Source organism: Crocuta crocuta, unplaced genomic scaffold (assembly GCF_008692635.1).
Source record: "Crocuta crocuta isolate KB4526 unplaced genomic scaffold, BGI_CrCroc_1.0 scaffold4, whole genome shotgun sequence".
Classification (NCBI taxonomy): domain Eukaryota; kingdom Metazoa; phylum Chordata; class Mammalia; order Carnivora; family Hyaenidae; genus Crocuta; species Crocuta crocuta.
In genome coordinates, this window is record NW_027529996.1 from 2,807,163 (window position 1) to 2,822,635 (window position 15,473).

At 38.5% G+C, this 15,473-nt stretch overlaps 1 protein-coding gene across 1 annotated transcript in view; it reads left to right on the plus strand.

Moving 5' to 3' along the window:
• Window positions 1-9,438, plus strand: part of C9 (complement C9) — a 50,462-nt gene extending 41,024 nt beyond the window's left edge. The window contains exons 10-11 of the mRNA XM_077763427.1: window positions 7,934-8,165; window positions 9,012-9,438. Of these exons, the coding sequence (XP_077619553.1) occupies window positions 7,934-8,165; window positions 9,012-9,037 (258 nt within the window). The 3' untranslated portion in view covers window positions 9,038-9,438. The remainder of the gene's footprint in view (window positions 1-7,933; window positions 8,166-9,011) is intronic.
• Window positions 9,439-15,473: the final 6,035 nt, after the last annotated feature.

Here is a 15,473-nt window from a genome sequence, read left to right on the forward strand (position 1 = left end):
GAGACACTCTTTGTTTTATTATGTTTAAATAATATTTAAATTCATTATTTAGAACTCAATAAAAATAAATCTGTCAGAAAATCTTAAATGAAAAAAGAATTAGTTTGGGAAGATGTTTACATCCAGAAGGACACTTAAATTGTCTTGTCCTCTCATCTCTAAATTCACCTGTCCTTGTATGGATCCAGGCTGGTGTCCTGAGATCTTAACCATAGTCCAGTATGTTCTAGAGCCAATTTAAAGAATCTCAAGTGAATAAAGCATCTTCTGAAGATTTACTACTAGATTTACCAGAATTATTGAAAGACCTTCATCAACTCTATGGGACAGTCCTTCTGGCTGGCAGCAAAATGTAGTTTATCCTATTTTCAAGGGCAACTATTGACCCCTAGATATTTGTTTATTTATTTGTTTGTTTGTTTGTTTATAGCAAGTGGGGGGAGGGGCAGAGGGCAAGGGACACAGAGAATTTCAAGCAGGTTCCACACCCAGCATAGACCCTGACCCAGGGCTCAGTCTCATGACCATGAAATCATAACCTGAGCTAAAATCAAGACTCAGACACAAACAACTGAACCACCCAAGTGCCCTGATAACCAGATGCTTAGATTAGTAGGCATTCCATCTAAAATACCTGTGTAAGTTTCCTTCTTCATACATGGGAAGTCTGGACTTTTTGGATCAATATTCTACGTAAGAAAATGGCAACTATAGTGAGTCACTCAGGAACCACTTTTAAAAATTCATCTTCTTGTAGCTAAAGTTCAGAAAATGGTAAAATTTTGTGTTTCTTTTTGACTTGGCTTTTATTCCCTAAAGAGATGTGAGATATAGTATAGTTTGATACTGAAATAGGTTCCAAGTTATTTCAATTTTACAAATCCAGTAGAAGTGGACTTTTTTTGGTTAATTAGAAGCTATTCCATGAGGTAATTAAACAATCTACAATCACTAACTAATTCTTTGGTAAATTGAAGCATTCTATTGTCTATAGATGACATGTTCAAACAGCAGGGATGGTCTTAATAACTGATCCGTCTATTTAACTATTCAAAGAATTGGTGAAACCTCATCCCACCCACACTCTGCACCACACTAAACTATTAACTCGCTTATGTTTAATCCTCTGAGCAAATTAAATCCATTATCTAGATACTAATGTTGCAAACAATTTATCTTGGAGAAAACATTGGAGACTTCTATTACTCTAAAGAATCTTACAGAGATTTTCTAGGTAAAACAGTTATATAGAACATAACATGACACAACATAACAGCATGATTTAATATATTTTTCCACACTAAACTATGAAAAAATAAAATAAAACATAAAGTAACTATGGCCATGCTCTATGAAGAAGAACCTCATGGCTCTGACTCTCCATTTGTCTCTATGCTTCAGTAGATTAAACCTCTTCTTGAGGAATGTGTTGACCCAGTCCAAGAATTTTTTCTCCGCCCTTCGTCATGCAGAGGAGATAGAGCCTCACTTTCAGTATTCACTTTTGTCAGCTTCAACTTTCATGGAAATACATTATTTCTATTTCCAGCTGTCCTGAATGTTAACAGAGCAGTTCTACATTTTATCTCAACAGAATAGCTGAACTTTGGTTTCTTCTTAAGCTTACCGCTACAAACTAGTTATAAAAATGTCAGCTGAGGAAATTACATTTATTAATGATTGCCTGAGAGACACAAAGTTTATTATTTCCTCTAGAGCAATAGCAGTAGAAATCAGTAGAGCTAGCATGTAGCAAATTGGCTTCCTGTAAAGTTTTGTTTTGGCATTATAAAAGCAAAGTTATATAACCCACTGCTTTATTTACTAAAAGGATGTTACATAATACAATGTCTTCTTTATGAGAACTCATGGGAGATATTACTCTTTAATCTCAGTCTCATGGATCATTTTGTTTCTCTTTTGAATCATGTAAATATTTTTTTAATTGTTTTACATGTATTTATTTTTGAGAGAGAGAGAGCACAAGTAAATATTTCTTAAATGTAGGTGACCATTAAATTCAGTAGTCTTACTCAGTGTGCTAGGAAATATCCCCAAATTTGTGACTCACCTCATGCCAGTAGGTCAGTCCTCCTAGTATGAATTGTGTGTTGCTTTTGCCTTCATCTTGCCTTTTCGACCCTCTGCCCTCCCTTTTTTGTTTCCCTCAACAATCTTCCGCACCTGCGTGTCAAGCTATATTAAGCACATTCTGCAGCAACGTAGGTAGTAACGAAGCATTTGCCTACCATTTTTGTTATACGGTGCAACTGTTCACAGGGAGGCACCGGATGTTAAAGAGCGTAAGTATTTCAAGGACCTGCAGTACCTCTGCCCTGTGTTGTCCTCATTACGGTTATAAAGATGTAGTGAAAAGCAGTCCTAACTCACTTGTATAGGGATAAAAATAACACTCAGATGGGGCACCTGGGTGACTCAGTAGGTGAAGCATCCAACTCTTGTTTTCAGCTCAAGTCATGATCTCACAGTTTGTGGGCTCAAGACCCACACAGGGCTCTGTGCTGACAATGCAGGAGTCTGTTTGGGATTCTCTAAATAAGTAAATAAATAAACTTTAGAAAATAAATAAACTTTGGAAAAAACCACTCACACTATCAACAAACTACATTTGGTACATAATTTAAATGGGAAGCCTATAAGAAACCTCGATGTACTTCATTTTATTCATTATTTTTTAAATATACTTCATTTTTTTAAATGTTTTATTTATTTCTAGGAGAGAGAGAGAGAGACAGCGTGAGGAGGGGAGGGTCAGAGAGAGAGGGAGACACAGACTGAAACAGGCTCCAGGCTCTGAGCTGGCAGTCAGCACGGAGCCCGACGAGGGGCTCGAACCCACGAACCACGAGATCATGAGCTAAGCGAAAGTCGGACGCTCAACCGACTAAGCCACCCAGGCGCCCCAAATATACTTCATTTTTTAAACTGTATTTCAATTTATTTGTAAGTTAACATGTTTCATGTTTCACGACAGATTAGATCCACTGAAAATATATCTACGAGTAGTAGAAAGATACAATTAGCTAGTGTAGGAGAAAAAAGAGAACCGTTTTCTTAATTAAGAAAGCCAAAGTTTATCAGAAAAAGATGTGGTTCTTCAGGAACACTGCACCAAGCGCGTTTTCATTGTTTTTCATCTTCTTGTGGGAGTTTTGCCTCCAGGGTTTGAGGATCCTCTGAAAGTATGGTCATTACATGACCTTCCTCTTTATCTCTTTGAACACTTGTTTATGCATTTCATCCACACTGTAGTTTCTCCATGACCCTCTATTCCTGTATCTTAGATTATCCGGCCTTGACTTTCTTTTAAAGGGTAAAACAAGATAAATCTCATTTCCTAAAAATCAAAATAACTCTGCCACATGCTTATGTTGCTCATGCCAATATGGCAATGTTACTAAGAGGCTACTTCTTCCAAATAAGTATGATATAGTTAGAATCTAAATCCTGTATACTAATTCATAAAAGAATGTGCTGGTGAACATTTGCGTTGACTAATAGAAGTTCTTGGTATATTCTGGATATGAGCCTAGTCTCACTTAAAGGTATTATAAATGTTGGGTTGTTTTTTTTTTCACTTGAGGACTTACACCCTTCAATGGTATTTTTTGTAACAGATATTCTCCTTTTTACTTTTTATTTTGAGATAATTTTAGATTTACTGTAAAATGGCATAAATAGTACAGACAGTAAACCTGTAAAAATAACACAGAGTTCACATGCACTCTATAGCAGACAGCCCCGATGTTAACAACTTACGTAACCATCGTAAACTAATCCAAATAAGAAAATTACATTGTCTAACCTACAGGCCCTATTTAAAATTCACCAGTTTTGGGGCGCCTGGGTGGCTCAGTCGGTTAAACGTCTGACTTCGGCTCAGGTGGTGATCTCACGGTTCATGGATTCAAGCCCCACGTCCGGCTCTGTGCTGACAGCTAGCTCAGAGCCTGGAGCTTGCTTAAGATTCTGTCTCTCTCTCTGACCCTCCCCTGATCTCTCTCTCTCTCTCTCTTTCAGAAATAAATAAAACATTTAAAAAATTAAAAATAAATAAATAAAAATAAAATAAAATTCACCAATTTTCCCCCTAATATCTTTTCTCTGTTCTAAGATCCAATTAAGCACCCACAATGCAACTAGTTGTAATGTCCCCTTAGTCTCCTCGATTCTGGGACAGTTTCTCAGACTTTTTTCATTTTTCATGACCTCAACATTTTTTGATGAATCAGCTATTATGTCAAATGTCCCTCAGTTTAGGCTTAGAGAAGATTGAGGTTATGCATTTGGAAAGACTACCACATAAGTGATGTAGTATCCTTCTCAGTATATCATATCTGAAATTATAATGTTGGTATTATTTTATTTTGACATAATCAAATATATATTTCCTTTCCTTATAGTTAGTGATGTTGTGTCCTATTTAAAATATTTCTCTACTTCAAGGTCTTGAAGATGCTCTCCTATATATTTTCTTGCAGAAGCTTTATTGTTTTGCTTTTACTTTTTGATCTACAATCAAACCAGATTTGGGTTTTTTTGTGAGTGATATAACCTTTGAGGACACCTTTTTAAAAATCTCCTATGAATATCTCATTGTCCAAGAACAATTCCTATCATTGATTGTATCTACTAAAATCAAATATCAGTCTACTTAGAAAGTGCTATGACTTTTTACTTAGATGATTTTTAAGATCTACTCCATTGTCTTTGTTTTTTAGTAGTTTTACTCTGATATGCTTATGTGTATAAAGAAAAAATTATAACCTTGCTTTTCATTAACAAGGTACCTTTATGTCTTTCACTGGCTTGTTATACTCTCAGCCATTAGTTCTTCAAATATTGCTTCTTAAACATTCTCTCCTTCTGGGACTCAAATTATGTGGATCTTTAACTTCTTGCCATATCCATTTTATTATTATTACTTTAGAGAGAGAGTGGGAGAGAGGGGCAGAGGAAGAGAGAGAGAGAAAGGGACGGAGAGAGAGAGAAAGAGAGGGAGAGGGAGAGAGAATCTTAAGCAGGCTCCATGCCCATCATGGAGCCCAATGTGGGGCTTGATACCATGTTCTTGGGATCATGACCTGAGTCAAAATCAAGAGTCAGATGCTAAACTGACTGAGCCACCCAGGTGCCCCTTCTCGCCTTGTCTTTTATGTTTCCTACCCTCTTTCTGGATTTCCCAGTCTTCTACCACTTTGTACATCATTGTCAGTGTTTTCACCTTACCTATATTCTAGCTCATTAACTTTGCTTCTGTTGTGTCACAGCTTCTATTTAGCCAGTCCATTAACTGACATATTAAAATATCAACTTACTGTTTTTAATTTTTTTTAACATTTATTCATTTTTGAGAGACAGAGAGAGAGAGAGAGAGAGAGCACATGAATGGGGGAAGGGCAGAGAGAGAGGGAGACACAGGATCTGAAGCAGGCTCCAGGCTCTGAGCTGTCAGCATAGAGCCCGATGTGGGGCTCAAACCCACCAACCATGAGATCATGACCTGGGCAGAAGTCGACACTTAACCGACTGAGCCACCCAGGTACCTGTAATATCAACTTACAATATTTTTGTTTATTTTTTCCAAATCCTCTGTTTTAAAAAGTAACTTCCAGTTTTCTGCTAAAATTGTTGATCTTCTCCCTTATGCCCCTGCCCGCGTAAACGTAGCTCTTCAAAAGTCTGTTCGGTAAATCAAATCTTGTCATCCTCACAGCTCTGCTTAAGTTTCTAACGTTCCTACTGATTCTCATTCATCTCACCTTGTCTCCTTGTGTACCTAGTTATTTTTATTGGGGGCTGAATATTATACTTTAAAAATTGTTCTAGGAGTAGCATGAGGCCTGGGATGATTTTTTTTTCTTGCAAAGAAAACATATGTTTACATCTGGAAAGCTTCTGGGGTTACAATGATTCAAGATTGTTTTAATGCAAACCAGACTGCAGTCTCTGCAGAGCTACCCCACTTTCAGTTCCCTGTCACTTCCAGGACTGTAGCGCTCTCGGTCCCAACCCAAAGCATGGCTTGTTTTCCTTTGCTGTCCCTGAATACCAACCTTTTTCCCCCAGCCCAGTGATGTGCTCCCTTACCTCAGCCCCTCTGAGGCCTGTTTCCAAATGAGGAAATGTGTCAAAAGGGGCCGTGGCTCAATAAAACTAGGCTCACCTCCCCGAACCTCCACCTTCTCCCAGCACTTAGCCCAATATGTATTACCTCGTTAGTTCTCCAGAGCCTTCAAGCAGATTTTTAATTTTGGTGGTTTTTTTTTTTTTTTTTGGTTTTATTTTTCGTTGTCCTCAGAGGAAAAAAGTTCAGTTGACATTATTTAATCCATCATTACCCTTATGCAATGTGTTTCTTTATCTCCTCTCTCTTGAGTCTTTGGATTCCAGTTATAAATTTGTAGCCTCCTGTTTCAAAGTGCTGCACCACTCAAGGGCCTCCATTTTTAATGATTTATTTACTCAAACAAGTCTTTAGAGTCACACAATTGAATTTGCTTATATAGATACTTTCTATATATGTTGTGGCTTCTCCACCATAAGAACTTTTTTAAAATTTGTTGTTTTTGTTTTAGAGAGAGAGAGAGAGAGTGAGTGGGGGAGTGGGGCAGAGGTAGAGAGAGAGAGAATTGCAAGCAGGTTCCAGGCTCAGCACAGAGCCTGACATGACACGGGCCTCCATCCCAGGAACCTGGGATCATGACTTGAGCCAAAATCAAAAGTCAGATGCTCAACTGACTGAGCCACCCAGGAGTCCCTCCAACATAACAACTTTTTGAATTCTGTGTGACTGGAATATTCTTCTTTCTGTCCCAGCACCTCAAATCTCAGCTGAAGGCTCATTTTCTCAGGAAAGCCTTTCCAAGCTTTCTTGATTCAGTTGTAGAAACTATGTGTTTTACCCCAGGGATTAAAGTATGCAGAAGAAATCATTTTACTTTGTTCTCTTTAGTTCTAATTAAATTTGACATTGAGATTCCATCCCTTCCTACTGCTGGAAAATTCATCCTTTATTCATTTGTTGGATGGGGTTCAGGGAGGTCTTATTGCCCAAATCAATACAAGAGCCCTAATGCTTCTGTTGGGGAACTGGGAATATATGTACATCCACAGTGGTCACCCTGATAACCTCATTGTTCAAACTCACATGTTCACGAAGTCAAGTGGTTCCAAGCCTTCTGTGCCAAGATTGCATGTGGGAGTCTCTGGCAAATCTGGATCGCTGGTCCAAGATATGGACCTAGCTTCTCTAGGGACTCTCTACTGTTTCCCCAAATAGCTGCCAGAGATTCAGTTATGGGTTCTTGCTCCTTGAGTGACATACTAAGTCAGGAGGAATCTCCTGCCTCGGTGGCATTCTTCTCACACCCTTTCTCCCAGTAAAAATTTCTCAGTGAGTTCAGGCTTTTATGGGTGGGGGGAAGCCAATAAAGAGTTTGCCTTTAGGGGCTTTCTGATCTTGGCCTTGCCCACAAAACCCTACTTTGACGAGAGATAGCAGCACCTGGCTACCTGCTAGAAAAGAGGAGGCAGCGGAAAGGCAGCACAAACAATTCACAAAATAATGTCAGTATGTTACCCTGAGAAAAGTTTAAATCCATGATTCTTCATTTTTAAAACACACGTACCCATCCCATATAGCACCTCTCATGGTTTCCAGTTTATCTGTGTGATTATTTTAATATCAGCCATCTTGCCTCTGTAATGTTATCTCTTTACCTCCATAAAGATCACAGAGATCACGGCTAACTTTGATGACTCCCATCGTCTATAAGCTAACTTCATGCCATAATCATTCACTAAGCCTTCGTTGAATTAATGAATGGATAAACAAATAATTCAGTGAATGGTACTGCACAAAAGCCATCAGTAGAAAAGTCCTAAAATTAAATGTTTTGCTTTCTCGTAGCTGTCTCCTATATATAATCTGGTTCCAGTGAAAATAAAAGATGCACACCTAAAGAAACAGAATTTGGAAAAAGCCCTAGAAGATTATATCAATGAATTCAATGTGAAGAAATGCTACCCATGCCAACATGGAGGTACTGTGATCCTGCTGGACGGAGAATGTCTGTGTACCTGCCCAATGACATTTACAGGAGTTGCCTGTGAAACCAGAACAAAGCAAGAAACTTCTCAAGGTGAGAGCAACTTATTTTATATCATTAAGGACAAAACGATGCATTTTGAGGTTACTTAATTTGAAAATTAGGTCTTGAATTAATGTGTACTAGCCATCAGGATAAATACTGAACAAATAATAAAAATGGACAAATCAGTCTTTATAGGTCTTTTAGCATTCAACTTTACATCTTCTACCTCTACATTTAAACAGAACTATAATTTTTTAACTGTGATAATTGACCCTTGAACAACATGAGTTTGAACTGAATGAGTCCACTTATAAGTGGATATTTTACAGTGCAGTACTATACATGTATTTCTCTTCCTTATGACTTTCTTAATAAAATTTTCTTTTCCCTAGCTTAGTGTATTGTGAGAATACACTGTATAACACATATAATATACAAAGTATATATTAATTAACTATTTATGTTATTGGTAAAGCTTCTGCTCAACAGTAGGCTCTTAATAGTTAAGTTTTGAGGGAGTCAAAAGTTATACATCGATTTTCAACTGTGTGTGGCGCCAGTCCAGAGAAGTTTTCTTCACGCAGTCTTATAAATACCCTTGCATAAGATTCACTTCTAAGTGAATACCTAAGACCTATGTCTTTTAGGTTTGCTTTTTCACATTGCAAGAAACAGATACAGACAACACAATTGCCTCCACAATTACAGTTAGGGTTTATGAAGATCTGAAATATCATTTATCACTGTTAGAGATACAAAACCCTCTCAAGATATTCAAAAACTGTTGTAGCAACCTAATCACCTTGTTGTTAATACTGTGATGACACTACCATTTTCATGACTCGATTTATCTCTCTCTTTATCACCTCTGCTTCTGTTTCTATCTTTTCTCAGTGCCTCCTCCATTCAAAATTTCCTAAGACTCTACAGAGGATGTCATGGTACAGAGCCCAGATGTCCCTTCAGGATTAAGCACCCATCCCCCCACCTCCTCTGAGTGTCACCTGCTGACATTTCACAGCTGAGTCTCTCTTCAGGAATTGCCCTGTAACAAGGAAGTGGCGCCCAAGGTTATGCTTCCAACCTGAAAGAAGCCTGTATCTGATTACTGGTCAATGTGGTTGTTATCTGATGGGCCATCCCTCTTGCGTCAGTTGGACAACTCGGGAGCACCATTCCAGCATCGGAGCTCCTCGTATGATTTGCTGAAGTCTCTGTTGCAAGAGCATTACAACTGAACTCCCCCTTGTTCCTAATTGTGCTCCTCATACTCCTAACATATTTTCCCCCAAACACACTAATAAATCTATTGCATACAAAATCAGGTTCTCGGAGCCTCCTTCCAAGGGAATGCTATCTGCTACAGAATCTGGTTGGGTCAATTGAATATTATTCCATTATCCAATAGTGTTCCCAATAGGATGAATTTCTAATGATAGCATAAACTCCTGGCCTTCCTTATGTCTGTTCCGTATATAGTGGACTGTTGCCAAGGCACTGACTTCTGTTTCAAACATGTATGGACACAATAGCAGGGTCAATTACCTAAAACAAGGTTTTTATGTGTTTGCTTTAATTAAAACCAAACACTGGACTGTGAGCACTGAAGGTGCTTGGGACTCATGGACTCATAGTAAGATACACATGTAAAAGACTAACAAAGGACTTGAATTTGGGGAAACTGTCAGAAGCTATTTGGTATTATTACTATTGATGCTTATCTCTACATCTTTTTTAAAATATGCAAGCAAAAAAGAAACACACACACACACTCACACATACACATGTTTATATAGATAAAGGTAGATGTCCTTCCTTCTCCATTTGTATTCTTTACCCTGTGGTAGTAAAGTATATACATTGATCCGTGTCTAGTTTTTATCACTTAAAATATATCTTAGAGATCTTTCCTTATTGTTTATTATTATTATGTATCCATTTTTTTAATTTAAACTAAAACAAAAACACTTCACCCATTTCTACCACTCCACACCCCCCCCCCCACCTCTCACAACCACCAATCTGTTCTTGGTATCGATGAGCCTGGTGTTCTGTTTGTTTTTCTGTTTGTTTAGATTCCACACATAAGAGAGATTGTATAGGACTTCTCTTTCTTTGTATGACTTATTTCATTTGCCATGATGCCCTCAAGGTCCATACGTGCTATTCTTTTTAAGGCTGAATAATATTCCATTGCAAATATATATACCACAGTTTCTTTATCCATTTATCCATTGATGGACCCTTAGGTTACTTCCATGTCTTGGCTATTATATATAGTCCTGCAATAAATGTAGGGGTGCATATATCTTTTTGAGTTAGTGTTCTCATTTTCTTCAGATAAATAACCAGAAGTGGGATTGGTGGATCATATAGTAGTTCTATTTTTCATATTTTTAGGAACCCCGTAATGTTTTCCATAATGGCTGCACCAATTCACATTCCCACCAATAGTGTAAATTTTTATGTAAATTTTACTAGCACTTGTTACCTCTTATCACATCCTCACTAACACTTATTATTTCTTATCTTTTTGATAATAGCCATTCTAACAGGTGTGAGGTGATAGCTCCTCGTGGTTGCAATTTGCATTTCTCTGATGATTAATGATATTAAGTACCTTCCATGTTCCTATTGGTCATCTGTATTTTTTTTTTTTTTTGGAGAAATGTCTATTCAGATCTTCTTCTGCCTATTCCTTAATCAAATTATTTTTTTGCTATAAGAGTTGCGTAGGCTCTTTGTATATTTTGGATATTAGCCCCTGATCAGGTATATTGTTTGCAAAAATTTTCTCCCATTCAGTAGGTTGCCTTTTCATTTTGTTGATTTCCTTTGCTGTGTAGAAGCTTTTTAGTTTGCTGTAGTCCCACTTGTTTTCTGTTTTTTGTTGTTTTTTGTTTTGTTTTGCTTTTTGCTTTTGATGCTTTTGCTCTTTGTCTTGGATTCAAACAGTCACTGCCAAGACCCATGTCAAGGAGTTTCCTACCCATGTTTTCTTCTAAGAGCTTTATGGTTACAGATCTTACCTTCAAGACATTAATCCATTTTGAATTAATTAATCCTAGCCTACTGGATTATTTTCCTACGTTTATCTCCTTGAAAATGTTAGACATGTTCATTTGGGAGTCTTTCTAAGTTGCTCCAGAATATATAGTTTCTGCACTGCAATTGTTTGTCTATTAAGTGTACTAACTCATTCGCATGGCATTTTTTCTAACGTGTGTACTTAGTAATTTTTTTATTACAGGCTTAATCCTCAGTGGAAATTGTTTCCTGTGGGAATCCTGTTCCTCTGGGTAGTCTTAGGTTCATTTGTTTCTTATGAACTCTTATTGTTTTCATTTATTTTGCACCAGTTTTTTAATGTAAATTTCTTGGCTCAGTTTCAGTATTTTGTGTTTCATGAATAATGAAGATTGAATTCCCTCCCCCTACATACATAATAGTTTTAAGGACACTAGTGTCTTCTGGTTGACTTTTCATACCTGACCCAGGATGGTCCATCAGTTCCTAGATGAGACACTTGATCATGGTGCAATTTCTTGCTGAATCTTCCTCTCAAGGAAGCGCTTCCAGACGTCCCATTTTCTGCAAAATATTCAGCTCCAGCATCCCATTTAAATTGGGACTGAAAACCTTACACATGAACTTTTTTAAAACTTACTCTTTACTTAAAGTAGAATGCTCAGCGACTTTCTTCTCCCTCAACCAATCCAACCCCCTCCTCCATTCACCGTGTGTGTTACTACTCCTGCCAGACCAGTGGTTCTCAACCTAATGCTCACTAGATTTACCTGGTTAGCTTAGGCCAAACCCAAAAACAAAACGGATGTCCATTCAAGCCAATTAAGCCAGAACGTTTGTGGTGGACCCTTCCTGGGGGAGTAATTCTTTTTTTTTTTTCTTTCCTTCTCCCTCACCTTCTCTTCCTCTTCCTCCTCCTCCTCCTCTTTCTTCTTCTTTCCTCCCCATCCACCCTTCCCCTCCCTATTCTCCCCTTCCTTCTCCCCTTCTACTTCTTCTTCTTCTAACCTCTGGTTACTCTAATCTCTAGCCAAGGTCACAAACCTTTCTTCTGGACCCAGAACAATTAACATCTCTCCAGGGAAATCTCCAGGAAAAACTCCAGGGAAAAATCCAACTGATTCCCCAGGAATCAGTTCTCTGTCTGTGCTCCCTGAGCACTTTTCCAGAACTAATGACATTTAATCTTCTTACACTAGATGAATATCCCTTTGGTTTGGAAATGTGTTTCATACCTTAAACCACATTCTGTTTCCAGCACCTGGACAGTATCTGGCACATAATGGTACAAGAAGATAATGGGATAAATAAATGGATGGATGGATGGATGGATGAACCCAAAGTTGAAGTCTTATTAATCATTAAGATTTGCTAATCCTTTGTTATCTCTAGGCTTGCCAGCCAAAAGGCAAATAAATAAAGCTGTTCCCTGGGATCATAGAAAAGTAAAAACACCAGAACTTTCCAATTAAGGATTCTGCCCCTGGAGATAGTTCTTGCTGCCAAATAAAAAGCAACATGAACATCCTATTGGCCTCCGAAATCTCCTCTCTCAGATCCACAATGCTTCTTTTCCTCCTTAAACTCCTATGATGTTTCCATTTTTCATTCTTGTATGAGGAATCAGCAGTGAACTATGCCTGAACTGCTTTCTCCCACAGGCAACGCCAATCTCTTGCTAACAAAACACAATTAAGTTACAAAGAGAGTGTTGGTTTTTAAAGTAATTGCCAAAGGGCTTTGTATGATTAATATGTTCCACCAGTTCCATTACCCCAAGTTCGTAACATGCAATTTCACTCTCGTATACATTGTTGCTTCTTGTTGGGTCATTGATTGGTATCTGCAAGCATTCATTCAGCAAATAACTTACTGAGTGCCTAGGGCAGGCATAGCACTCTGCTCTTCTCAGTTTTAGCTCTCCAGTTTGTTTCTGAGCGAAGAAGCGTATTTGTAACCAAAAGCAATCAGGTAACCTCATCTGAAATTGCCTCTTGTTCAATCATTTTATTTTATTTTACCAAAATAAAACCTACAAAAAAAAAATAACCAGCAATTTCAGATGGTCCAGCTTAATACCTAACCTTATGAATTGTATAAAGTAAGGTTACCCACATAAGAAAGTGGTTAAGGGAATCGACTTTATGATTTTATCCATCATATAGTGTGGTATTTAAGGCCTCAGAACTTTTGAAAAATTCTGACATACTCCCTCTCCTAAAAAAAAATACTCAAAATACAAAGGAAAAATGTAAAATCAAAATTAATAAATATTCAATAAACATAAATAATATAATCATGGCAACTCCATTGTTATTGTTAGTAAACATTTCCCACATATATAAATAAATCTGTTAGTTTGTCTTACTCTGCACAAATTCAGAATGCGCATAATTCCTGAAAGATCACAATAAATAATTTATTTGCAAATAATTTCAAAACCAAAACTTTTAAATATAATTTTCAAAAACAGTTTTTAAACCACTAAGTGAAAGATTATTGGATATGGGATGCATTTTAATATGTTAGGTGTGATATGGAGATAGAGCTCTAAAAGTAGAAGTGCCAGGCCTGTTAGGATATGAAAATAGGGTGCCTGGGTGTCTCAGTTGGCTAAGCATCAGTCTCTTGATTTGGGCTCAGGTCAAGACCTCGCTGCTTGTGGGTTGGAGCCCTGCATAGGGCTCCCTGCTGACAGTGCAGAGCCTTCTTGGGATTCTCTGTCTCTCCCTCTTTCTCTGTTCCTCCCCTGCTTGTGCGCTCGCTCGCTCTCTCTCGCTCTCTCTCGCTCTCGCTCTCTCGCTCTCTCTCGATAAATAAATAAACTTAAAATTTAAATAAAATTTTTACAAAAATGTTTTAAAAGAATATGAAAATAGCCCTGAGAGCTCAAATGAATTCCTGTTCCCTACCCCCAGAAACCTGGGTGAATCTGAAAGAATTAGGATTTGTAAAGTGCAGGCAAATACTGAACTCAGCTGTTAGATAATTCAATGTTGAGAGATTTTCTGCTGCAGAGAATGTGGATGAAGAGGAATTATCATAGTAACTACTGAGAATTCCTTGCACTCCTGTGAATTTTAAGCTGAGCCTCAACTAGACTCCCTGGGGTCAGCTTAATGATTTGTCAGAACCCCTCCTACTGGAGATGGTTGCGGGTGGGGGAGGGCATGTTCTCTGTTAATCCTGAGATCCTCCAACTTCCCTTCAAAAGTGACTTATCTGGTAACACATTTAAAGCAGGGTGCACTACTGAGACACCAGAAACTGCCCAACAGGCAGCTCCTAGGAGGAATTCTCTAGACTTAACTGAGGAAGATTCACCAGAAACTGGGGGAGATCGGGACCTCAGGCTGAGGCCTTACAGGGCTCAGCCTGGATTGTGGAGGTGAGAAAGCGGACTCCTGAGAAAGAAAGTCATAGCTGGGTCCAGGCACACAGATGGGGCACAGTACCACCCGGCTCAGGCAGATGGAGTGTGGTACATCCCCACCCCCACATGTTCTCTTAGGGGAGCACACCACAAATTCAAGGAAAGGAACATATCGGGGAAACAGCCCTCTGAAGCTCGGGCCCTACGTTCTGATTATTACCCTGAACCCTACGCATTATCAAGAGGACCTGGAGAAGGTGGATGGGCATTCATATTCCCTTGGGCCTAATGGGAAAAGAAGCTTCAGAGAATCACTACTTTTTTACACTTATCCCTTTTTATACTCAAAATTCAGGTAGCTTATTCATTCTACTGATCACCTGGCAGGAAGCAACATATACCTGTCAACTAATAAATGAGGTATGGGTCAACATCCTTTCCCTGGCTTTACATCACTGTCTCCCCAGGGCCCTTTGAATGGCTCCCCTTAGGTTTATTTTAAAAGAAATGAAAGTATTTCCCTGATGAGGAATGACATTTTACCCAAGGGATACAGGAGTGCTGATGCATAGGGACACATGCACCCCGATGTTCATAGCAGCACTTTCAACAATAGCCAAATCATGGAAAGAGCCTAAATGTCCATCAACTGACAAATGGATCAAGAAGATGCGGCTTATCTATACGATGGAATACTACATGGCAACGAGAAAGAATGAAATCTGGCCATGTGTAGCAACGCAGATGGAACTCAAGGGTATTATGCTAAGTGAAATGAGTCAGGCAGAGAAAGACAGATACCATATGTTTTCACTCATATGTGGAACAGGAGAAACTTAACAGAGGACCATGGGGGAGGGGAAGAGGAAAAATAGTGGGGGAGAGGGAGGGAGGCAAACCATAAGAGTCTCTTAAATATTGAGAACAAACTGAGGGGGGTGCCTGGGTGGCTTAGT